Here is a 27214-nt window from a genome sequence, read left to right as displayed (position 1 = left end):
GTGGGAGGTGCAGGGAGTGGGGGGGGGAGGGAAACTGATGGGGGGCTGCTGACGTATTACTGTGGCTCTTTTTCAATGTACAATGGTAAATTCTGGCTCCTTCTCAGGCTCAGGCCATCCCTGAGATATAGGTAAACAGATAAATACACTTAGCATCTACCCTTGACTTCTATTACTCGAAATGAATGAGTTGATGATTGCTAGTCTAGTACATCTCTTTGAAATTCACATACACATGAATTGTTTTGATACAAATGCCTCGTTAAGTTGTTATGGGTCATACAAAGGTTGGCTGGTCTGCCAGTGTCACACCCTATTTGTCTGTCTTATTGTTTATTTGTAATGTGGTATTGCCTAGGAGCCCCAAACATAGACCAGGATTCCATTGTGCTAGGTGCTGTACAAACACAGAACATAAAATTGTTTGTAAGCTACTTCGGGGCAGGATCATGTCTTTTGGGTGTATTGGGAGGCACCTAGCAGACTTTTGGCTGCTGAGACAACTAGTACTGTAAAATTTGTGTATGACTTTGCAAAAGAAATTGTAGTGCAAATGATATGTGCCCACGTGATGGTGTTCCAGCTTCACTTTGTCACATTGGATCATTTTCATCACTAATGTAACTCTGTTGGCTTCACTGGAGTTAGACCTAGGAGGAAATTGGCAGATTGATTCCAAGTTTTATACTTCTGTTGCATTAGTACAGAAGATCATTCACTGACTTGAGACCACAGAGTGCCATGGGCATTATGGAGTGACTTGCGGGCAAAATGGCAGCTTTAGATCGACATTTTTATTTTATGTTGCCTGAATCCTTTTCTCCTTACTCAAGCAAGTAAGTTTAATGGGACTGTTCGTGTGAAGTTAATGGGACAATATGTGACTACAGTGAGCAAAATGTTGCCCTTTTCAGTTTAGTGTAAATCTTTAGCATTTGTAATATAGTTGTTCTGTATATACAATTGTTCTGTACAGACTGGCACATTTGGCTATTTGTGAGATTGGTATTACAGATGCTCCCCGGGTTATGCAAATCCAATTTACGGAAAAAGTTTTTTTTTTTTTTTGCTTAATTGTCGGAGATACGTTCCTGACTTACGCAAGACATTCTGGAATGGTATGGATTTAGGTCTAGAATGCATTTTGTCTTGCATCATTTTTTCAGTCAACTGAAAAATTTTTTGACGGTGTAACAGCTGCTGCAAAATGTTAGTTTTGGAACTTTGCCTTAAAATGCAAATTTTGACAACAGGTTTTATACAAATTAATGTGAGATAGATTGACTTGGAATTGAAGAGCTCAATCCTCTTAGTTGTGCAACTTGTAATAGATTCCAAGGGCATTTCACTAGTCAAGGATTGCTAGAGCTCAGCATGCTCTGGCCACAGGCCTCAGAGCATACCTGGGCATGCCCTTTATGTCAGGGGCCTGGCGGTAGGTGGAGTAGAGCCTCCTATATTGACTCTGTCAGCCAAGGATTCCCCCACACCAGCAAATCCTCAGATGCCCAGGTAGGGCAGCTTTAATTCCCCTTTGCGCTTTTGGAGAGACACAAAGTGGGTTTACCATGGGCCATGATCTGGCCCAAAGTGACAGAGCCAGATCCTCAGCTGGTGAAAATTGTCTTAATTCCATTGACTCCAATGGAGCTATGACAAGCCTGTATGTGTGCATCTCAGCCAAAAATCTAGCCTGTTTTATTCAGCAAGAGGAGTCAGACTATAATAAATATATGCAATATTACCAAACAGACTTCTCTGTGTACTCTGTGATCCCGCTTTCTGTCTGGTCCCTTTCTATACTATTGATACAACCATTACCATGGAGCTGAACACAGAGGTAGAATCACATTATAAAACTTTGAACATCAACAAAATAGTTAAAAAAAAATAGAGCAAGTTTATGTCCCCTTCATCAAATCTGCTATTTGCACTTACAATTTAATAGTTTAAATTGAGGACTCTGTATGATGGTTTCTAGGGATTGTGAATCTTAAAACAATATATTTACCAGTGTTTCATTAATGTTTAAGAAAAAATATAAATCTATAGAAAAGTAGAGTTCTAAACCAAAGTCTAATGCATATTTCCTAATCTGTTTTATTTATTTACCATAGGTTTATGGGGGGGAACTAAAGGATGAGCTTGACTTGAGTTGGCTTCTCCTTTTTATTCTTTTCAATAGGATAAATAATTCTTAGCTGGGGGTAAAAATTTTGATGGACATCTTTCACCTCTTCCTGCATTACTCAGTAATCAAATCCTTCCCCAGCATTTCCAGCTGGCCCAAGATTTGCCGTTGCATAAATTTCCCTCAGAATGCTTTATGGCTTGAAGATATACCTGTTCTAACAAATTATTAAAATTATTTAACTCTTCACTCTAGCAAATGTATAAAATTCAGAGCCTAATAAGTGCATTATCAACATAAACGACAAACACTTTATTCTTTAGATGACTTTGCAGTTTTCTAACTCAGTGAGCACCATCAATTGTATGACAAATAATCTCCAACGAATCTATGTATTTATTATAATTGTGGAGTCTGGACCTATTCCCCTTAGTGCTACAGTATTTGAAAGATGGCAGTTACCATTGACATCTATTTCTTTGTGAAAACATGTACAAGTTTATGTAAAACCAAATCATTATTGGTAATCCACAGGCAACGTTAGTAGCTGTGATCACAAAGCTGCTAGATCCAGTAATATTTTACATTTATTAATGCTTATCTGGTTAATTGATTTAGTCATCCCATCAACTGCTGCTTAATTAACTGTCCAGCAGCTTTCTGTAAGTTTAGGCATGTTTTTGAATGGCTGCCTTTTCTTTTATATAAATGTTTCTCTCTATTCTGTTGGCATGGGTGTTCTAAATACCTGTACTGCCCTCTTCAGCAGCTGAAGTACTGTAATCACCAGATTGTGCTGCATGGGGGGGGAGGGATAGCTCAGTGGTTTGAGCATTGGCCTGCTAAACCCAGGGTTGTGAGTTCAATCCTTGAGGGGGCCACTTGGGGATCTGGGCAAAATCAGTACTTGGTCCCTGCTAGTGAAGGCAGGGGGCTGGACTCGATGACCTTTCAAGGTCCCTTCCAGTTCTAGGAGATGGGATATCTCCATTAATTATATATTAATTAATTATTATAAGAGACTGGTGGTCCAAGAAATGACTTGCATAAATCACCACAAGCAAATTTAACTAATGGCAAATTGTTAACCACAGTCCAGGAGTGGTATTTTATTAATCAGAATGACACAGATGTAGTTAATTATTCTCACAATTATGGATATTGTTCCCTAAATCAACAAGTATTACTGTTGCCATAATAAATAATTAATGGTTAACAAAAAGAACCTGTGATGCCGAAGTTACTATTTTCCCCCTGGTCATCTTCTCACTATACCATCATAGAGGTAATATATGAAAGGTGACTATGAAACTAATAATACCAAATGTGTAAAATTATGTCATTTGAAATTATACTTGGCCTGCAAAGTGAATTCTGATGCTTTCCTGGAGAAAAGATTCTTCTTTGCAGGGTAGAAGGACTTTAAGTGCCAGGAACTTAAATATTAAGGTCATGTAGTACTACTCTGAGGTAACTGTAAATGTTGACTTTTTAATGGCAGCCACTGTATTTGACACTGATTTTTGCACTATGTACATTTTTACAATTTAGAAAGGATTTCATTCAATTCCTATTATTTAAGCAAAAAACTTTCTACGCTATTAGTCTTAGAAATGGATATAAACTTTAATGGGAAAAAAATCTAACCCTGGTGCATACAGTTCTTCTGGATGCTGTCACATCCTCATTTCTCTACATTATAGTCCTATGTAAAAAAAAAACAAAAAAAAAAACCAACCAACTGAAAACGTTGGGTCAAATCCTGCAATCCCTACTCAGTTTGTACTCTAGCAAAATTTCATAAAAGAGATGTACTTGTCTAGTAAATTCCAAAGAATGGTTATTAAAAATACCCCTATAGTAAACATAAAATCATTTTGCATGAAATTTTATATGACTTTTACATACGAATGTAGGGGGAATTTAACTACCCTCAGTCATTAAATTTACCATTGTATTTTCTCACTTAAAGTTTAATTAATATCACACATACTATGATTACAGTGAAATAAATATCCATATTTTATGGCAACTACTATAAATACTTCGGTTGAATTTATGCCAAGAGACTGAAGTGGCCTATACTTGCTGATATTGCCACAGATTCTTAGGGTATGTCTACACTGCAATTGAACACCCTCGGATGGTCATGGGCTTGGGCTTGCGGGGCTTGGGCTATTGGGCTGTAAAATTGCAGTGTACATGTTTGGGCTCAGACTGGAGCACAAGAGGGGGGAGGGTCCCAGAGTCTGGGCTCCAGACCGAGCCCTGAAGTCTACACTTCAATTTTACAGCCCTGCAGACCAAGTCAGCTGACATGGGCCAACTGTGGGTGTTTAATTGTAGTGTAGACATACCTTTAAAAGGCCTCGTCTACACCTAAAAATTAGATTGACCTAGCTATGTCGCTCTGGGCTATGAAAAATTTTACACCCTGAGTGCCATAGCGTAGTCAACTGGACATCCAGTATACTTGGCTTGGTTGATAGAAGAATTCTTGGTCCAGTTCTGACTTATAGAAAAAGAGTATGCTCATATTTAATTTGAATAGAAAGTAAAAACCACAGACCATATATATTTAGTTCATGTTATTGTGACAAAAAATGTTTCCTTGTCTTTGAGATTTGTAATGTAGTATCTCTGTTTTCTCTCCCTTTCTCTTCTTTGGCAGGATGACAAGGATTTGGTTCATGAGTTTGTTGTGGCTGAAGGCCTGACTTGCTTGATAAAAGTGGGAGCTGAGGCAGACCAGAACTATCAGAACTACATCTTAAGAGGTATAGTAAGTGAACTCAGAAGCTGTGTTTCCTGCAGTGAATCTTACTGACAAATCTGCTCCAACCTACTACATCAAGGATTCAAACACGTTTGAATAATTTGCAGTGGTTAGCTATTCATAATGGGTCTCCCAGTGAGTGAGTTTTTATGTGTTGTGGAAGAGTGTTACTTTTAAAGCAGTGGAATAGATTCCATGCAAATACATCATCAGTCCAATGTGACATTCAAATAAGCAAACTAGAGAAATATGGTCTACATGAATTTACTATAAGGGGAGTGCACAACTGGCTGAAAGACAGTACTCAAATAATAGTTATCCATGGTTTCCTGTCAAACTGGGATGGTGTATCTAGTGGGGATCTCAGAGGGGTCTGCTGTGGATCTGGTACCATTCAATATTTTCATTAATGACTTAGATAATGGAGTGGAGAGAATGCTTATAAAATTTGCAGATGACACCAGTTTTAACAAGATGAAATTCAGTAAAGACAAGTGCAAAGTGCTTCCCATAGGAAGGAAAAATCAAATGTACAACAACAAAATTGGGAATAACTGGATGGGCAGTAGTACTGCTGAAAAAGATCTGGGGGTTACAGTGGATCGCAAATGGAATATGAGTCAACAATGTGATACAGTCGTGAAAATGACTACCACCATTCTGGGTGTATTAACAGTATGGGAGCTAATTGCCCCATGCTGGTCAGCACTGCTAAGGCTTCAGTTGGAGTACTGTTTCCATTTCTGGGTGCCACACTTTAGAAAAGATGTAGACAAATTGAAGAGAGTCCAGAGGAGAGCAACAAAAACGATAAAAGGTTTACAAACTCTGACCTGTCAGGAAAGGTTAAAAAAAACGGGCACAATTAGTCTTAAGAAAAGAAGATTGAGGGGGGACCTGTTAATCTTCAAATATGTAAAGAGATGTTATAAAAAGGATGGTGATGAGTTGTTCTCCATCCCCACTGAAGGTAGAACAAGAAATAATGGGCTTAATCTGCAGCAAGGGAGATTCAGGTTAGATATTAGGGAAAAGCTCTGGACTAGGCTTCCAAGAGAGGTTGTGGAATCACCATCACTGGGTTTGTTTTTTTTAAAAACAGGGTGGACAAACACCTGTCAGGAATGGTCTAGGTATACTTGGTTCTTCCTTGGCAGAGGGAGCTGGACCTGATGACTTCTCAAGGTCCCTTCTCTCCCTACATTTCTATGACTCTATGATCAGGCAGTGTTAAAGGGGAGAGCTGGAAAATTTAAACATTACAAGGTGCATTCTCTTCTCTCCTCCCTTGTCAGTCCCTATGACTATGTTGCTAAACCCTATTAAAAATCTTCTGAAATTCCAGACACAATTTTATAGGATGTTTTTGAAAATTTGTCCTAGTGAGTTGGAAAGGCTTCATAGCTCTGTATGTGGGTGAGAGAGGGGAGAACTATATCATTCACAGCATCAATTTAAAAATCACCCTAGCTCAGAAGGGGCAGTGGTTTTCATTTAACAAGAAAGCCCAGGTTGCAAGCAGTGGCAGTTGCTCCAGGTTGTGTTTGCTCCTCATTAGCCACCAAACTAGGGTTCCAGCCAATTGCAGCTTCTCCTTGCCTCCTTCTCAGGGGCGGGGGTAGGTGGGAGATTGTTCATATGAGAGGACCTGTACAACCCTGATGGCTTCGCCAGCAGCAACTCCTCTTGGTAAACAGGGAGACTCAAGAAGAATGCATGTTTGGCAGATGCTCCATTTAAATACTCCCATGCAGCTGTTTATAAGAGTCTTTACAGTTATCAGCCTGGTTCATTTACCTTCCATAAAACCCTCAACGGAAAAACAAACCACACCCTGAGGAGCCAAATACGAATTAAATACATAGACAGAAAGATGGCTTAAGAGCTAGGTATTTAAAATAGTACATTTGAGTTGAAAGTATCCCTTTAAATAAGAGACTCGAAGACAGGACCAGAATTAATTGTATGACGAATAAGAAATAATCTCCAACGAATCTATGTATTTATTATAATTGTGGAGTCTGGACTTATTCCCCTTAGTGCTACAGTATTTGAAAGACGGCATTGACATCTATTTCTTTGTGAAAACATGAAAAGTTTATGTAAAACCAAATCATTACTGGTAATCCACAGGCAATGTTAGTATTTGATCACAAAGCAGCTAGATCCAGTAATATTTTAAATTTATTAATGCTTATCTGGTTAATTGATTTAGTCATCCCATCAACTGCTGCTTAATTAACTGAAATATAATACATGAACACTAAATAAGATCCTTTCTTTACAGCTCTGAGGAAAAGTTATACAGAAGCAATTAGCCAGAATGACACTAAGGAAAAAATAGAAAAGAAAATAAGAAAACAAATACAGTGGGGGAAAAAATCTGATCCTCAGCTGGTGTTAATTGGTGGAGCACCATCCACTGGCATGGAGCTTCACTAATAAACACTAGCTGACAATCTGGCTCTCTGTCTCTAGAGATTTTACAGGGAATAAGTGTTTCGGATATAGGAAATATCAAAGAGAATTTGCAAAATAAATTAGTGAGAAACATGGATTTCCCTCTAGGATTACAGTGAGTCTTCCTTACTTGAGCATAGTAATTCCATACAGAGGTGCTAAAGTTTCAGAGTAATAATCTATTAGTATTAGGCAAGTCAGCTTTCTAATGCCTGCATTTGGCATTGTCTGTGTGATGTGGCCTCATCTATATGAGCTTGCAGCATGCTATCTGTACCTCCTCCTTGTTGGAATGTCATTTGACATTCACAGGTTGAATGAGTGGCAGTAATACATCCATCCACATCATCTGCTTTTCAACAATAAATAATGTATTTATGTATTCCCAGAAGGACATCCTAATGCCATCAGATTTAGCAGGATTAAAATGGTCAAATTCTTGGTGTGCATCTAGGGTGACCAGATGTCCCGATTTTATAAGGACAGTCCCAATTTTGGGGTCTTTTTCTTATATGGGCTCCTATTACCCCCCCTACCTCCGTCCCAATTTTTCACATTTGCTGTCTGGTAACCTATGTGCATCTTCTATACTTTCATGTGGGAAAGCTGTATGTGTTATAGGCCTAATTCAAAGCAAAACAAAGTCAATGAAAGTTTTTCCATTGATTTAGGTGGGCTTTGTTTGGATTAGACCCATAATACTGATGTTCAAAGCATGTGTATATGAAGCTTGCTTTTCAGTGATTGTACCAAGAAAATTGGTATACAACCCTGTTGCCTTATTATCAACAGGTGACCATCTAGACAGGTTAAAAAAACCTAACTAAATAAAATACTGCTGTATGTAAGGGTAGGTCTACACTTACCCGGTAGTTCGGCGGTGAGCGATCGAACTTCTGGGTTCGACTTATCGTGTCTTGTCTGGATGCGATAAGTTGAACCCGGAAGTGCTCACCGTCGACTGCGGTACTCCTGCTCAGCGAGAGGAGTACCGCGGAGTCGACGGGGGAGCCTGCCTGCCGTGTCTGGACTGAGGTAAGTTCGAACTAAGGTACTTCGAACTTCAGCTACGTTATTCACGTAGCTGAAGTTGCGTACCTTAGTTCGAATTGGGGGGTTAGTGTAGACCTGCCTTAAGTGTGGATGAAAATCTTGGCCATTAAGTAGTGTGACAAAGTTCCTCCTCTATCTTGGTAGGTCCTGCGCTTATTGGTGGATTTTCTTGCCTCAGAGATTCACCATGTGGGTTGGGGGAACAGCCCAGAGACCTTCCCCTCTGGAAGAACCCACAGTCCAGGTCAATTGGGAGGTTTGGGGGGGAGGGACCTGGGCCCACCCTCTACTCTGGGTTCCAGCCCAGGGCCCTGTGGATTGCAGCTGTCTATAGTGCCTCCTGTAACAGCTGCATGACAGCTATAACTCCCTGGGCTACTTCCCCATGGTCTCCTCCAAACACCTTCCTTATTCTCACCACAGGACCTTCCTCCTGGTGTCTGATAACGCTTGTGCTCCTCAGTCCTCCAGCAGCATACCCTCTCAGCTCCTTGCACCTCTTGCTACCAGCTTCTCACACCACAAACTGAAGTGAGCTCCTTTTTAAAACCCAGGTGCCCTGATTAGCCTGCCTTAATTGATTCTAGAAGCTTCTCTTAATTGGCTCCAGGTGTCCTAATTAGCCTGCCTGCCTTAACTGGTTCTAGCAGGTTCCTGATTACTCTAGTGCAGCCCCTGCTCTGGTCACTCAGGGAACAGAAAACTACTCATCCAGTGACCAGTATATTTGCCCTTTACCAGACTCCTGTACCCCACTGGTCTGGGTTTGTCACAGTATTTATAGGGCTATGAGCCCTATAAGGCACATCTTAAAGTACAGTTGATGTTAAGAGATTTTAATGTTTTGCTGATGGATCAAACTGCAGTCTCTCTCTCTCTCTCTTTTCCCTCCCTCCCCCTCCCCCCCCCCCGGTATATATCCCTTCCTCTATAAATGTAGTAAGGAAAAATATATATATGTTTTAGCATTTTCCTATATCTGTGTTTTCTTTAGAAATTGAATTTAAGTCCTGACTGACTTTCAGGCTGCTTGAAGTCCATTATTATTTCAAGCCTTTGTCAGCTGTTTTCAGTTCCAGGAACCAGTGGGTGCTTTCTGTATGTGCAGTGAGATAAAGATAGGCTTGAAAGTACAGTGTATCCAACCCTATCCAAAAATATGAGGAGGCTGTTGAGAAGAAACATTAAGTATACGTCATGTGAGAATAATATTTTTTCTGATTTATTATTTTTGGATGACTGTAGGAAATGGTTTAAGGTTTTTCATGATAACCATGTATGTAATATAAATCGAATATGATGTTTTAAAATGTACAGCTGTAGAGTTCTGGTTGAACATAGGGATTTTAAATGCATCAGAATAAGAACTCGAGAAGTTGAGACAGTGCCATGGGCTTTGAACAACATGTTAAGTGATGGCAATACAACAATATAATGAGGTAGCGTGTGTCACTGAATGCTTCCAGCATGCAAGCAGGGTGTACCAGACTCCTAATACCCTATGCAGTGGGATTTACCCTCCTTCTGGAGAGTGTTCAGCCTAAACTACAAAAAGGATATGATTTGGCCCAAGTTTCATATCCCAATTCAATTCCACTGTAGCTTTCATTGAAGGCACTATTCTTTTATTGTAGTGTTGCCATTAACTCCAACCCTAATCAGGAAATTTCCTGACTTTCTAGTGCATAAGCATGCAACATTAACTTACCCGGTAGTTATTTTTGATGGAAGAGTTTAAGAGGTGTTTAGTCAGAGAGATTTCTATGGAATTGGATGCCAGCATCCATGTCAAGAGTTAATTTTCCAGAAGCCAGTGGAAGTCCAACAGTCATGTTAACATTGTTAGGTTGTTTAATACCAGTCTTTGCTTTCTGGAACTAATTTCATGGGGACAAACTTTGTTGTTTGGTTTTTTTTAAGTTTTATTTATTGTTTCACTCCAAAGCTTCCTGTTTGTGAGTTTGCTTTTCTGGGCAGTTTAGAATGATCTACTGAGCTTCAAGGCAGAAGGTGCTGCCAGAAGAATGACTAGTCGAAAGAGTTTCATTTTCTATATTTAGTAAATGAGTAGCAGATAAGTGTGTCTATTGCGTAGAATACAAATGAACCAAGGACAGTTTTTGTAAAACTGTTACATTGCTAAAGAGTGGGACACGTTTATCTATTGATTGGTGCCCAACAAAGCAGCATTGTCTATGAATACCTTTGCAAATGGGTTTTCTTTTGTTATCATCCTCCAAACATCCATCCTATGGAGCACTAAACACTGCTTTGTCTCCAGGACATCCTGAAACAATACTAGCTAGTGCCTTTTCTCTTTGTTTACTTTTCATCTAATGGTTATTTAGCTGCAGTGGTTATTCATTCTCAGTTAATAACCACTGGGCCTAAAGTTACTCAAATAGCATTTCTTTATACTAACTGGAAACAGACGTGTTCAGAAATAGTCACTTTTAATCAACACGGGCCTAATCCAAAGCCGACTGTAGTCAACGGAAAGTTTCAATGGACTCTAAAGGAATAATGCCATCAGTGTGGTAAATACTGTAGATATGAAATATACTTAAAAATAGGTCACTGATGTAAACACTGAGCAGGAAAAGAGTCTTGGTTAGACATAGCTGAAAAATAATCCAAAAAGGAAGATTTTCTATTTTATTTTTTTTACTGAATATCCTAGAGCAGGGGTAGGCAACCTATGGCACGCGTGCCAAAGGTGGCACACGAGCTGATTTTCAGTGGCACTCACACTGCCCGGGTCCTGGCCACTGGTCCGGGGGGCTCTGCATTTTAATTTCATTTTAAATGAAGCTTCTTAAACATTTTAAAAACCCTATTTACTTTACATACAACAATAGTTTATTTATATATTATAGACTTATAGAAAGAGACCTTCTAAAAACATTAAAATGTATTACTGGCACGTGAAACCTTAAATTAGAGTGAATAAATGAAGACACAGCATACCACTTTTGAAAGGTTGCCGACCCCTGTCCTAGAGCATCTGTTCCATTGTTGAGTTTTCCAGCTACATCATAACAGTCTATTGATTCCAATGGAATGTGGATGGAGGACGGCAGAAGCAGTGCAAGTATGATGGTTTTGGTGGGGGATTTGCAGATAATAGGGCTAGTTTTAAAGTGTGAAAATATACTTTGTACGTTATAGAAATAACCTTGATTGTATGGTGTTTGAATTTCCTGGGGGTAACTGAGCAAATTTCAGTGTTGCAAGGTTTTTAATGTTTTTATTTTTTTTTTATTTTGCTGATCCATCAAATGGCAGTCTCTCTCTTTTTGGGTATGTATCTCTATATCTGTAGGTCTAGTTAGAAAGATAATATTGAGGTGGCTGTTATCAGAATATTAAAAGAGAAGATTGAAATGGAGAAAAGTGGAAGAAAAATGCCCACAGTTGGTAGGGCTTTATTTTTGCATTACTCTTGAATTTCGGGGCCAGGAGCCAGGGCCAGCAGTGGAGCTGTGGCCAGGTGCCGGGAACAGGGCCAGATCCATGGTGGAGAGCCACGGCCAGGAACAGGGCTGCAGCCAGGCCCTGGCAGTGGGGCTGAGGTCTGGGAGCGGGGCCATGGCAGGGCGCCTGGAGTGGGGCCAGGGTGTGTATCCCTAACTGCCTAATTTTGGTTTCAAATCATTACCTAGGTGCTAAAGTTCAAGTTATGTAGGCTGTGGAATCAAGTTATGTAGGCATAAAATAGGGACTTAAATGGGAGGCCAGGCCTAGTTAAAATATATATCCCTGTAGATCAAAAGACTAATGTGACAAGAAAAGTGGGACCATCAGTCAATATCTCCATAATAACCTTGTGTGAAATTGTGCCCTGGGGTCCTTACAGTTGGCGAATTTGTTTAAAAGTTTGTTTTTAAATTTGAATATAAACTTACATTTTTAGACAATATGGAGTTTGCGGGCATTTAATGCAGTAGCTAATTTAACTCACTAAGAGTGTTTTCACGGCAGTTAGCTTGAGTTATAAATCAAGTGTTACCCTTAACTTGACTGTCCACACACAGAAAACTCTAACTCAAGTTAAGTGGTGCTTTAAGCATGAACTAGCTGGCCTTTTATTTATGTTTTTATTTATTTGGTGGGGGCGAGGGGTTTGATGATCAAGTGATGCTCCAGTTAGTAATGAGTTGGGGATAGAACAGCTAAAGTTACAACTCAGCAGCAGCTAATCCAATCGCTCTGTGATGCTAATCAAATCACCCTGTATAAGTAACTCCGGTGTTGTTTCTGAAGTGCAATCACTCTCACTGGAACTAGGCAAGCTCGAGTGTAGTAGCTCAAGTGTACAAATTTGAGCTAACTTGCAATGAAGGCAAGCCCTAAGTAAGTGAGAGGCAATGTGTGATACAGTGGATGGGGCTGGGATTCAGGATCCCTTGTTCTTTTCCTAGCTCTGCCACTGGACTTGTTGTGTGACCTTGGGTTAGTTCTCTTCACTGTGCCTCTGTTTCCCCTCCAACCCTTTGCCTGACTTTTCTGTTTATTTAGACTAAGGCCAGGTCTACAGTACAGACTTATATTGGTATAACTACGACACTCAGGGGTGTAAAAAATCCACACCCTTAGGGGACGTAGTTATACTGACCTAACCCCCTGTGTAGATAGCGCTATGTTGATGGGAGAACTTCTCCTGTCGACCTAGCTACCACCTCTCATGGAAGTGGATTAACTACGCCAATGGAAAAGGCTCTCTGATCAGCATAGTAGCATCTTCACTAAAGCGCTACAGTGCCCCAGCTGCAGTGCTCTATGTGAAGACAAACCCTAAGCTATTCAGGGCAGAGACTGTGTCTTACTATCTGTTACAGAGTATCTAGCACAGTGGGCCCCTTATCTTGGTTGGGACTTCTAGGCACTACTGTAATACAAATAATAAATAATAATTAGTTGGAGCCACAGTTCAAGAACTTGTTGCTCAAAGATAATGTCCTGAATTAAGCAATTTTATATTTTCTAGTCAACAATAATACACCTGAAAAGAAACTTGAAATGAACCTGAAAGGGACACTTTCTAGTCAGGAACAGATGTAACATTGCCCGTGAGTGCATGTGGCATGACCTTGTTGTTTCAGTGCTCTGAGTAACCCAAAGAGAACATTCTAGAATATAATCAAGCTAGTTACACATGCAAGGTCAAAAAAATACTAATTGTGTCATCTAAATCTAAAGATGTATCACTTTTGATGCTCGAATTTCCTATTCCAAATACAGTCATTTAGACAGAGGAGTTGGGCTGGCAGAATTCACTGTGATAGGGCCTAATCCAAAGCTCACCGAAGTAAATGAGTCTTCTTGTTGACTTTAGTGGGCTAGGGATCAAGCTCTAGGTTGTTGTGACGGACATAGGATAAGGAACTAAAATACCCTGAGGGAAGGTGACATGTTGGTTAATAGGATTAGACCTGAGTGAACAGTCTGATAAACATAGCCAATGTGGCACTTCAATCCTCTATTAACATGTTGTATTCTTCTTTCCTGTGAACTTGGAGATTTATTTGGACTTGTGTGGATGAGATACATTGTGTGTGATTCTTTTTATGCTTCCATGATGCCTTTTTGGCTCTATACCAAATAAAATAAGCATGCAGTAAGACTTTGTAATTGGTTATTGTATTTACTCTACTAATTTTTACAAGGCCTTTCATGAATTTTAAATCACTTTGTCATATGAAATTTACCAGTATCCCTGAAAATAAATGAGAAATAACTGCAGGAAACCCAGAAATATAACAACATCCCTTATGGAAAAAGTAACACGAGTCACATTCTGGTCCCCAATTCATACCCATATTGTTTAGGCAAAAAGTTGTTATATTGCATCCCCAAAACATTGTGCTAGTCAAGCACTCATGTTAAAATGGAACTAAATCTAATTTTAGAGCGCTGGGTTGGACTTTTCATTGTCTTACTGTGAGACCATAGGCATGATGTCAATGAACTTCTCTGTGCTTCAGTTTGGTAATAGGTAAAATGAGCCTAACCTTTGTAAACTGCATTGAGACTTTTAGATAAAAAACATTGTAAATGTGAGAAGTTATTTATTATTAAATGATCAATCTTTCCTGCTTTGGATTCAGACTCTGTCCACTACACCTCTACCTCGATATAACGCTGTCCTCGGGAGCCAAAAATTTTTACCGCGTTATAGGTGAAACGGTGTTATATCGAACTTGCTTTGATCTGCTGGAGTGCGTAGCCCCTCCCCCCCCCAAAGTAAAACACTGCTTTACTGTGTTATATCAGAATTCGTATTCTATTGGGTCGCGTTATATCGGGGTAGAGGTGTACTGTATTAACTCAATCCTAATATCTTTATTTTTGCAAACTTGAACAAAATAGTTTAATAATATTATCTATCTCATCAAAGACAAATAGAACAAAATATGTAAGGCAAATCACATTATGATTAGGTGTTATGGCAGAAAATAGATTTCAGAATTGGTAATGAATTTGAATACAATAATCTGATTTGCCATTTGTTATATAATATCTGCTACTTCCAAATGAGTTCAGAAACAATTCCATCAGTCAGAATTTCATGTAGATACTCAAACATCTTATGGTTTGTGGATATCTATGGTAGCAGCCAATCAGTTTAATAACAGAACCTGTACTAATGCCCCCAGCAGTTATGCCTATTTATAAAACAAGAGGCATGTGATGTCACCTGAGCACCAGCTTTAGAACAAATGTCTATTCTTGTACATTCTGGGAAATCAGATTCCTGAAACAACTCCGTCCTGGCCATGGGTCTGTTGTAGAACAGCATCTGGTTAATATCTATCACTGGACATGCCATGCCTGAAGGTGTTGAGGTGAGGTTAGAGGAAGGAAAAAGTGAGGGCTGAAGTTTTGTTAGTAGACAATGGAAACAGTTGATTAAAATTCTCTTGTTGCAGAATCCATACATACAACAATAGTTTAGTTATATATTATAGACTTTTAGAAGAGACCTTCTAAAAATGTTAAAATATATTACTGCCATGCAAAACCTTAAATTAGAGTGAATAAATGAAGACACAGCACACCACTTCTGAAAGGTTGCCGACCCCTGTTTTAGAATGATATGCTGAATACCCCAAATAAATAGCATACCAGGAGAATTCAGCACATTACTGGGCAGAAGCTTACCTTCATCTCTCATTTTCCAGGGCCTGACATCAAAACTTGCAGCTCCCACTCTGTGACCCTCCCCAACATTCATTATTCTATTCTGTGCATAATTCTGAAGTTGATTGATTTTTTTCCTAAGCATTCAATACAGAGTAGTTCGTTCGTTCTTTCTTTATTTATTTAAAAAAAGCATATAAAATCCTCTGCTAGTCACAGAACAAATACAGCATGGGCCTGGGCCTTTATTAGCTGCTCAAAAAAACCCTCAGCAATATTCTTAAAGCTTGACCATCTAAAGGTACGTCTACACTACCCGCCGGATTGGCGGGTAGTGATCAATCTATCAGGGATTGATTTATCGTGTCTAGCGTAGACACGAATAATCGATCCCTGATCACTCTGCCCTCGACTCCTGTACTCCACCGTGGTGAGAGGCGGAAGCGGAGTCGACGGGGGAGCGGCGGCAGTCGACCCTGCGCCGTGAGGACATGAGGTAAGTTGACCTAAGATACGTCGACTTCAGCTACGCTATTCTCGTAGCTGAAGTTGAGTATCTTAGGTCGATTTCTCCCCCCCCTCCCCCCCCAGTGTAGACCAGGCCTAAGTGGATCACCACCAAGAGTGAGTTGACAGTTCATTCTCTTGGTACATTCCATTTTTGGTCTGTCTGCTGAGCCTGCTAACAAGGATGTCAGTGATTTCAGTGATGTAGACGCTTGTCTGCTGGAAACTATACTAGAGTACCACTCATTCATTTTGTAAAAGGCTGCCAAGTAGCCATCAGATGAAACCACCTACACAGGATCTTTTGTATATCATAACAGTGAATGAGTATCTCAGTGTAATCTTCAGCATGAAAGATACAATCTAATAAAAGTATTCTGGTGCAACTGAATTACTTTCTCTTGGATTTAACATAGAAGATCTTTCTATGGAAAAGATGTTTCACATACTTGGACACCTGCCATGGGTGACATCTTAGTCCATATCATTCTAAGATCACTTAATAGTCGTGGGGAGAGACAGACAGACAGATGTAGTGATAGCTCAATACCTACTACTGCTACATCCTAAGAAGGGCTTCAAAACATCTCTGTTCTGATTTAAAAGTACTAAAACAGTATGACTGCAGTTGTCCTGTTACCATTATGTCTTGTGTGCCTGTGAGATTGGCTAATGTGCATGGGGTAAGCACCCAGTCACATCAGCCCATTGGTTTTGAAAGAAACGCTTGAGTATGATACTCTGCTTTGCTAAAAACAGGGTATATTATACCATCTGTGTGATTACCGAGATGTACAGTGGGCTGTCTTGGTTCAGTAGCTGAGCCCCTCTGGCACCTCTGGGAATGTCTCTTTAAGACTAGCTGAATTTGTTTATTTGTACAAAAGAGCTTGACCTTGAAAACATACAATTTTAAAGGCAGAAAGCATCCTCCTTCCTTTCCCTCTATGTTTATAAAAAACATTTCCTTTCCACAGTTCCCATCTGAACACTTTTAAATTACATTTTTATTAAAATTGATTTATTAACGCATTCCATGACCGTTTCCTACAAAAAATATAATCTGAAGTGTCTTTTAGGCTGTAAAATGATGCTTCCCTTCCTCATCCCTGGATATGATTCTGATGTATGATACATCTGCAAAGAGAGTCAGTTTATCCTAATACAGATTGTACAGAGAATGTGTCTTCCCAGTCTGGGATGGGAATTGGCATTGAAACAAATTTGAGTTCATAAGTTTAACCTCTATATAGTAATTTACAAGTCTACAAATAAACTGAGCTGTTCCTTCCTCTGTGCACAATATGAAATGCCCTTTCATGTTATGACTACTGATGAGGAGGATATAGGATTCTGATAGTCTACATGGAATTAAGCAATAACACTATAAAATTATGGATTTCCCTTGTTTTTAAAGCTGACTGGGTCTGGAAGGCTTCGATTTGCTTTCTGCCTACATGAAAATTAATCTTAAGTTTGTGTGTAATTTTATGCTTTGTGAAATTCCCATGAAATGTGACACTTTGGGCTATGCAGACTGTGAAAAATGAGGAATTGAACCATAAAAAATGCACATCCTTAACTACTGAGCAAAGCGTAAGTGGTCCTGAAAAGCCATCCCTGGGGTCTTTAAAGCCATTTTGGATAGAACCAGTTTTGAACACACTGTGCTGATACCAACTAGTAGGAGGGTGGGGCTGGCACTGTGTGAGAGAGTATTTCTCCCCCTGTTGTTGTTGTGGGGTTTTTTGTTTGCTTTTTTGCTATAATCTTTGAGTTTGGTGTATAGCAAGACTGATTCGTGAGAGAGAATTTGCATGGAGTAAAGAGTGCGCTCACACACACAATGCACCATGCCAGTAGTCAATAGTTTTGTAGGATATACACTACTGGACAGTGTTGGAAAAACAACAGATTTACCTCTCTCCATCCCGCCACTTTCAAACACGGTGCTCTGACACACATCTGGAATAGCTGTGATATCCCTAGTGATCCGCAAGACTGAAGTACCTCATGGAGGAAGATGCCCTGATCATGGGAAGTGGAAGAGATTAAGAATTTTACAGGGAGGAAAAAAAGTTTGTTATACCTCATGGTTCATGAACAACAACAACAACAAAAGTCTAAAGTATTTTTAAAATCAGTTTAATATAATCAGAGGCTACAGGCACTATTATGCACCAATCATAATTGTATAGCCATTGCATGACATCACTATAGCTCAGAGTTAAAGTTCCTGAGGAGTCTTAGGTGTCCATTGCCACACTTTAATTTGTTTGGCTTTCTTTGAAGTTTAATCTTACCTCTGAATATATTACATAGGTACTTGCACAGGGTCTGCTCCATGGATCCAATTGCAGAATCAGAGCATTATATTGTAAGGTCTTTGAGGAAGAACTTGTCATTTATTTCATCTTTGTATACTGTTCCACACACTGGGGCAACGATCCTTACTGGGACTTCTTGTTGCTTCTGTAATACAAATATTAAAAGAGATGAATGAATTCAAGCAGAAAAAGTTTAAGAAATGAAAGCATTAAAGAGCTCCTAGTCGCATTAGCAGGCCTACATAGTGTATATGAACATGTTGGTTACTAGCGAGGCTATTAAATGTATATCAGACTATATATACAGTACTTGCAATGAGCTCAGGTTAATGAGAGGATGAGAATATATTTTCCATTTCCTGACTGGAGGGTGTTTAAATTTGAATACTATTTTCCATATAATAATCTGTTTTTTATTTAAATAAATAGCCAGTGATTAATAATGTAAGCATTGAAAACATTCCAATGATATTTGGACATTTAAACTCTATGGAGGAGAACAAGTAGAGGAGGGCTGAATTCACTCTTTTGTGGGTGCTGCTGTTAGGCTGGAGATGTGTTTTGCTCAGACAGGTTCAGTTAACAGGGACAGGTGCACATCCGTGTATGATTACATGGATTGTATCTATGCAAGGAAAACCACTTTGTGCATGTTCATTTTTGACTAAAATATAGGGGAGAGGATTGTAACCTGCTGTCATGTACCTGCTTACTCCCCTGAAGAGACTTACCCATGCTGGGTGGTACAGCACAGGGAGGAGAGCAGTCTCCCTGTGACTGCTATTCTCTACCTCCCTGCAGGTTGTCAGTGTGTAGATGGGCAAGGGCGGGACTTAAATAGATTCCTGGATGCACTGGCCAGCACAGCTGAGCCAACGTACAAAGGGAATTAAGCTGCTATAAGTATAAGTATAGACCAGTAGCACAGATTGCTTTGCCCCTAGACCAAGGCTGGGGAGAGAACTGTGATTCTCTATCTGCTCCTAGGAAGGTGCAACTATACACTGCTGCCCCTTACTTGGTGCAGATTGTAGAATTACACTCTAGTTAGAATTATATGAAACTTGTGAATTGCAGAAGAAATGGCGGAGAGACCCTAAAGTTGTGAGACTATATGTAGTTTTTCTACAGTCACTCTTTACGTCTATCCCAGATTTTTAAACAAAAAGATTAAATAATCACAGCAGTCAAGCCAGCTAAGAAAAGTGTGCAGATCTCCTGCCCCCTAGTGATGTGATATAGGGATCTGGGCTTCATTAGGCTGCTTACAATTTAGCAGATAGCCACTGGCCATGCTCAGGAGGGATTTTTTTCAATAGTTTGTATCTTTAAAAAATTCTTCCTGTAAAACATAGCAGAGACCCTTCTACGTTCAAGTTTCACGCAAAAATGAGTGGCTTTTTAAATCAGCATTTTTTAAATGATTGATTACAATAAAACACCATTTAAAAAACTCATTGTTTGGAATGTTTCTCTATGTACTGCACTTTGGCGCATGATTTCCATCTTGCCCTCCAGTTCAATATTGGGTCACACAAGCTTGCCACTTAGGTTAAACGTATCCAGAACATCCAGGTCCAGCCTATAGTACATAAGTACATTGTAATCTTCATTAACCAATCATACTGCATGCTTGATTTGTTCATATTTAGGTTATAATACCTGCATTCTTTATAATAATGAAGGGTTCATTTTATTTCCATGGATCTGATTACTCTTTCTTTTAATGATGGAAAATGTGGACAGAAGTGATGCTTTATTAGCCAGAAGCAAAAGAGTGAATACTTGATTTAAATACTCTGTTGATGATGGCTCTGTTCCATTTACTAGCTGGAATGCTGTGAGTTAATGGGGTGACTCTTAAGTCAATTCCAGTTAAAGAAGTTATTTTTTGGGCTTGTAATGTAAAGAGCCAACTCCTAAAATCTTCAAAATGAATTAGCAGTACAATACCATGATCTGGTATATTGTATTAAAAGGTTACCATTCAGTATATGTATATTTAAAAATCTTGCATTGATTACAGTATTAATAACTCTTGGGAGTGTGTGTGTCTAGTTAATTGTTTAAGTGTAATTTAAAAGAGGCTCTTTGTGTTTATGGATTACATATAGCAAACCATGACTAATGGAGATCATTGCTCCACTGTTAGTGCTGGAACAATCCGTCTAGCTAGAGATTACCAGATGGTAATTTATTTATTACCAGACTGCATACCGATTATTAGCACAGCAGGACGGATATGCTTATGCAGACCAGAATAATTTTATTTGGAAAGAAACTTCTTTGAATAGGTGTCCATGTGAATCCCGTTGTAGGTGCACATTATGCTGATGCACATGAGATGGTTTTTTTCAGTAGCTGTGCACGTGCCCTGTGATGTCTCATGCTCCCGCATGAGGACATGAAGGATAGAGCGGCTTCAACCCTCCCTGAGTTTTCTTTTACTTGCCGTGGCACTGAGATCGAAGTCAGTGAGTTTCCGACCTGCTACACTTCTTAGAGACTTTAATACCTTTCTTTTCAAGCCACTTTGTGAAGAAATCTTTATTTTCACACACATACACGAAGAAGAAAAGTTACCGGTGAGCCCCCCATTGTAGGTACGCTCCCTCTACAGTGAGGTGGGGCGAGACGCTTTATGCTAACCACGACTCTCATGGCGGACTCCACATCTTCAGAGTTTATACCCTCTCTCCCCTCCCTGGCATAATCATTGTCTGTTCTGTCTTGGGAAGAGCCACATTCCTGAAAGATGTTCGGTGTGCAAATCCTTCTCCTTGAGGATTTGCAAGTCTACAAACACATGACTGAAGCTACACCTACTCAAGCAATTGATGGGCATCACTTCAGACCCAGAAGAGATGACCACTAACAAAGAACAACCAAAAGGGTCATCGTCAGTGAGTTCTTCCATGAGCAGACACCATACCCAGGGGCAGGGCCGTCCCTAGGGCAGTGCGGGGCCCGGGGCAAATCAGCCTGTTTTATACAGGTGAAATCTGGTTACAGTGACCTTCAAGGACAGCTGCTGGCCGCAGATTAAATATTGATAGCGCCCAGCTGTATAATTATAATGAAGTTCATATAATTAAAAAAAACCTCACCGATCACGATCATTGTCGCGCCGCTTACATTCTGAAATCTACCTTCCTGGACTTCCTTGCAGGAAATTCACTTCCCAGGTGCATATGGTCTCGTTACCCCAGTGGATTTTTTTAAATGTAATTGCACATTCGCAACACTGAGAGCCCATGTCTCGGGAACTGGGTGGCTCTTGGAGGGCCTATATGTGCCCTGGTGCTGGGGGAGGGGCTCTAAGATCTGTTTTCTCTGGGGGCTGGGGAGGGGAGGTGGAAAAGCAGATGGATTGAGGGACCACAGTCCTGGTGGGTGGTGGAGAGAGCACAGTTGTGGGACCCCAGGTAGTATGGCCAGGAGGGGGACCCCAAGGTTGGAGAGCTGAAAGGCAAGGAGGACCCTGAGGCAAGGGGGTGATAAAGGCTGGCCTTGGCTTGGAGGTGGCATTGAAGGACCCCACCCAGTACTGGGGGATGGGAAGAAAGGGCAGTGAGGGGAGAAAGGGCAGTGGAAGGGGGAGGTGTCGGGCACTGGGGGGACACCAGTGCTGGGTGACAGGTGAGGGACAATGGAGACTACTGGCTGGCACTCACCTGTGTTGGGGCAAAGGGGCCCCCTGTGCTGGTGGAGGGGCCTGCCAGAAATGGGAAGGGTCCATCTGAGGTGGAAGGGCAGGGTCAGAGTCAGCCTGGGTCAGGCACTGCCCTGGCACTAGTGGTTGGGGAGCTCTAGGACCCTGAGGCGGCAGGCCATGCTGGGAGCCGGCAGAACAGAGCTGAGCGGGCTGGGGCCGGGTCGCTCGCTGTTGCTGCCGCAGAGACCGAGCCTGAGCCCAGGGGGCTGCAGGCAAGAAAAAGAAATAAATGCCTGGGCTGGTGAGTGTGGGGCACAGGCATGACCCCTGCTGCCGGCACCAGGCCCCCCGCTAGTCCCCAGGGCCACACTGGCCCCCCCGCATCCTCCTGAAGCACGGGGCCCTCCAAAGTGCGGGGCCCAGGGCAGTTGCCCCAGTCTGCCCTATGGATGGGATAGCTCTGCCCAGGGGTCCAGCAATGAAAGGAAAGCAGGAAATACAATATCATCAAAATCTGCACTGGATTCGTTGACACTACCTTGGCACTGGTTACCATTATGCTAACACCCATGACAACTTCCCCAGTATTGCCACCAACACCTCCAGTGCTGTCTAGTTGACACAGCACTTACAATGGCATCATGGGGGCAGCCACCAGCGCCCCAAAACAAGGGTGAGACTGAAATTCAGAACCAAGCAGAGCCCAAACATGGCTCCAAGCATCAGGCAACACTGTCCCATAAGGAAAAGATGCATCAGTCTCCCAAGGACAGGGTGTATAAATCCTCTGCTAAGACAGGAGAGGTGCATGGTAAACTGACATTGACTGTGGGGCTGATTATGGGACCAAGTCGTGCCCTTGTGGAACTGATCCCCTTGGGGATGTCATTGATACCAGGACAGCACCCAGCACTGGAACCACACTCCAATGCACTACCATTCAGAGAATCTTACTCTTATCCATTATTGGATTATGCCTTCAGTGTTGAGCAAGGATGTCTCTCCTCTACCTTGGAAGAGCAACTGTAGAGCTTTTACTAGAGATCCCTCTTGTGCCACCACAAAGGCAGCATGAGTGGCATTGGGATGACCAGCCACAACTGTGTCAGTACTCATAAAACATGCTGTCTTGGCAATACTGGCCCTCCTGGTGGTTATCACCTCAGGTTTCTTGAAGCAGATTCTGCTCCTGTGTGTCCAGGAAGAGGAGGAAATCAGGCTTCCCATGACATCACTACCCAGGCCACCAACACCTGAACCCAATGTCAGCACCCAAGAGCTGGGGATACCAGAAGAACAGCAGTTTTCTGTCAAAAGAATTGTCATCCTTGCTTGAGAAAAAACAGTTGCACCAGCACCTGCTCTGGCGATTGACTATTTTAAAGCTTTTCAAGATTTGCTAGCTTGCATTGCAGAGATATCCTAGGTATTGAAACCATGGTCAGACAAGAGAAATCTCATAAACTCTTTGACATTCACTGCATGAGCCCCAGCCATGATCATTCTCCTCATCAATGATGACTTATTTGAAGCAGCCAAGAGGCACTGGCAAATCCCAGATACCAATCAGCCCATATTTAAAAGTGTGTAGAAACATTATCAGGTACTTCTGAAAAGCCTGAAGCACTTTTACACTCTTCCATTCAACCCATGGTTATTAGTTATTGCAGCAGTGCAGGAAAAGTCAAAATTGATGAAAGGCACACCCCAGGACAAAGACCCAAAAAGCTGAACCTTTTTGAGTGCAAAGTTTATTCTTCTGCCTCACTGCAACTCTGTGTGGCAAACTGCCAGTGTTGTTTGCCAGATATAATTTCCCAATATGGGAAAGGGTGACTCCCTTTATTAATTAATTAATTAGTGGAATTAAGAGACAGAATTAAAGAAGACCAAATGCCAGAAAAGTCCTACAGGCAGCGATAGTCCCCTTTGACATAACCACAAGGACTTGGCCACAGTTGTGACCATGAAATGGGCCTTTTTGCTGTTGGCATTTGGAATACACATGCCCATTCAGCCCCCAGTCCAGTTCCCAGACCACTTGGACTTGATGTCACAGAACCATTGCCAGATACTCCATCCAGACCCAAAGTCATTGTACCTGACAATGTTAGCTGTTGGCTGGTTGACTACCACAGACAGAGACTGCTCCTTGCAGGTCCATGATACAGAGCAGGAAAACTACCGGGAGAAGGACTGTCTCACAGTGATTTCAGTTTTCTATGTGCAGTCATGTTCATTCTTTTCTCACCCAGTGGTATTAAAGTTCTCAAAAGGATATTATATATTTAGCCACAGGAAAGAGAATGCCTGCCTGGAAACTCAATTTAGTCCTCCTGAGGCTCATGGAACCTCCATTTGAGCCTCTCTCAGAATGGTTCTTGCACCACCTCATGGTGAAGACTGTCTTCCTAGTGGCTATCACTTAGGCCAGAAGAATAAGTGAGCTGCCGGCAGTTATGGCTGATCCCCCTGTGACATTGCACCCCATATTCTTCACAGCGATAGTATGATGATATGATTATTACACAATTATAATGTGTTTTATGCAAGATAAGTCATGTGAGATGTCATTGGAAAAGTTATGATTTGCTGAAGATGATTGTCCTGTTTGTATGCATGTATCATTTTTGTAGCTGAAGTTTATGAATATGAATATTGACTGTGTAGCTGTATTTCAAGTGTAGTTACACCTGGGTAACGCCCACTAGACAAGATGCTTTCAGTCTTGATAGTGGGTGGGGAAGGGCCTATTTAGTGCAGTGGGCCATTAGGAAAAAGCATTAGGTCTTAGGAGAAGCTTATGTCCCACCTGAGAATGCTACAGACCACCTCCGATTAATAGCTGCTATGACTGTACAAGGACATGTGACAAGACCACATGTCTCTAGATTCCACCTTGAGATGTCAGTATTTTTCCACAGACCGGTCTGGGAACCAAGCTTTGGGAACAAAGGGTTCCCACCATATGCAAAAGCTATATAAGGCAGGAAGTGACATCATCTGGGGTTCTTCGCTCCCCACACAAGAAGACTCCTGGAAACACCTGAGGGAAAAGACTGAACTGGGGGAAGTGCTGGACCCAGGCTAAAGGGATTTTTGGCCTGTGAATGAAACACCTGGGGATTCCAAGCTGTAAAGCAAGTGCAGCTTGCCCCTTAAGAATCTGCAGCCTACTTGTATCATTTATTAGGGTGAGAATCTGCTTATTCATATCCAATCTATTTAGTATATTAAGTTTCGTTTGGGTTTTGGTTTATTTGCTCGGTAATCTGCTTTGATTTGTTTGCTATTGCTTATAATCACTTAAAATCTATCTTTTGTAGTTCATAAACTTGTTTTTGCTTTATCTAAACCAGTTAGTTGGAATGAAGTGTGTGGAAATCATAACTCAGGGGCAAAAGGCTGTTGCGTATTCCTCTCCAGACTGAGGGAGGGGGCGAATTTTATGAGCTTACGCTGTGCAGCACAAGACGGTATAATTTTGGGTTTATATTCCAGAGGGGGTGTGTGCCTGAGGAGCGGGGAGTAGCCTTCCCATGCAGGGGCTGGTCAGAGAGCCTGCGTGTAACTGCAGCTGGGTGTTCCCCTACCTGTACGTATGCTGGTGAAAGTGCAGGCCGGAGGGCTTTGTAACTTGTCACAGCTGTACAGTGTGAAAGGGAGCCCAGGCTGGTGGGTCAGGGGTCTCAGTTGTACCCCAGTTCCAGGTGGCACTCCGGGGGGAACCCATCACATTCCCATGCAGCGTTCTGTAGGGACAAGGTGGTGCAGGAACCTCACCTGAATCAACCTGCCTGATCTTTCCCATACTTGTTATTGGGGAAAAAGAAATTACGCTCACTACATGTATCCAGGATTTTACTTTATTACAATAAGACAAAGTCATTTAAACTGTTATCCCATCTTTTTCCAGCCATAGCGAGGCATTCTAAAGCTCAGGTTATCTCATTGCACAGGATATTGAAATAGATAACACAATGCATCTCACTGTGTTACTAGTTGGCTGGTGTAACTCTCCCACCAAACATCAAGGCTGACTCCACCAGAGCTTGAGCAATATCTTCCACTTGCTACAGGAATTTGTAAGGCAGGAATGTGGAATTACTCACTGACATTTGTCAAACACGATGTCTTGGATTTAGCTGGTAGGTCAGAGAGCAGAGTCCTTATTCGACTGATGCAGCTGAAACTCTTCATCCCCACCACGCTAAGGGGATGCCGCTTGCCAGTCATCTACAGTGGGATCGACACTGACATGTACTCCAAGAAGAGAGAACAGTTACCTACCCTTTAGTAACTGTGGTTCTTCATGATGTTGTAATAAGTGTGGATCCCATGACCCACTTTCCATCCCCGCTTTTCAGAGTCCTCAGCAACACGGGCTTTGAATTGGGAGGGAATTGAGGGAGGGTTGCTGCCATTCTGCCCCTTGTGCACTTATTACTGGAGGCACAGGGTTCATGCATTCCCTGAGGACACTCCTACTCAAAAAAAATCCAGTCTTGTGCACAGGAGGCACATGCACACTAGCAATGGGATCCATGGTAACTAAAATATCTCAAAGACGCACAATTACTCTAGGGTAAAAGTAATAAGTCTTTACTTCAATATGAGAAATGTAAAACCTTTGTTTCTCTCCAAGCTTACCAAGGCCATGGCAAGGAAGGAGGAATAAAATAACACAGGTCTGTATACTTACTGTATGTGTGGATAAAGAACAAAAAGAAAGCTGGGAGGCTATTCCTATTAGTAAATGAGGAGCTGTTGAATCATGTTATTGTGTATTTCATACAAGTTTAGATGGGAATTGCTTCCTTGCAATAGAAAATAGAAATTACCTTATTTTTTTGGTCAAAGGATGACTGTAGATACCGTTATTGATTCAGATTCTCCTCCCATTTATAGAGCTGTTTCCTGTGCACATTTTAGAAAGGAAAAGAAATCTAGACAGTGAATATGGTCTCTTGTACGGTGGGCTTGTTTGCCTTTACCTGCCTAATATATTGTATTTTGAGTTGAGAGCATTTGTTGGCTCTGGGGACTGCCTACCAGTACTGACTATAGTGTTGATTTACAACTCCGGATCTGCATACTGTACAACTCGCTGGGCTGGGCTGGATATAATCCAGAGCTCCCACCAACACAAAGTCTGCCCCGAGGTC

At 41.3% G+C, this 27214-nt stretch overlaps 1 protein-coding gene across 2 annotated transcripts in view; it reads left to right on the top strand.

Moving 5' to 3' along the window:
* Window positions 1–27214, top strand: part of FHOD3 (formin homology 2 domain containing 3) — a 652884-nt gene that overhangs the window by 335322 nt on the left and 290348 nt on the right. For both annotated transcript variants that reach the window (XM_065398378.1, XM_065398377.1), the window contains exon 5: window positions 4803–4908. In XM_065398378.1, coding sequence (XP_065254450.1) covers window positions 4803–4908 — 106 coding nt within the window. The remainder of the gene's footprint in view (window positions 1–4802; window positions 4909–27214) is intronic.

The sequence above is a fragment of the Emys orbicularis genome, chromosome 2, assembly GCF_028017835.1.
Source record: "Emys orbicularis isolate rEmyOrb1 chromosome 2, rEmyOrb1.hap1, whole genome shotgun sequence".
Lineage (NCBI taxonomy): Eukaryota > Metazoa > Chordata > Testudines > Emydidae > Emys > Emys orbicularis.
This window is presented reverse-complemented; position numbering and strand designations above follow the sequence as displayed.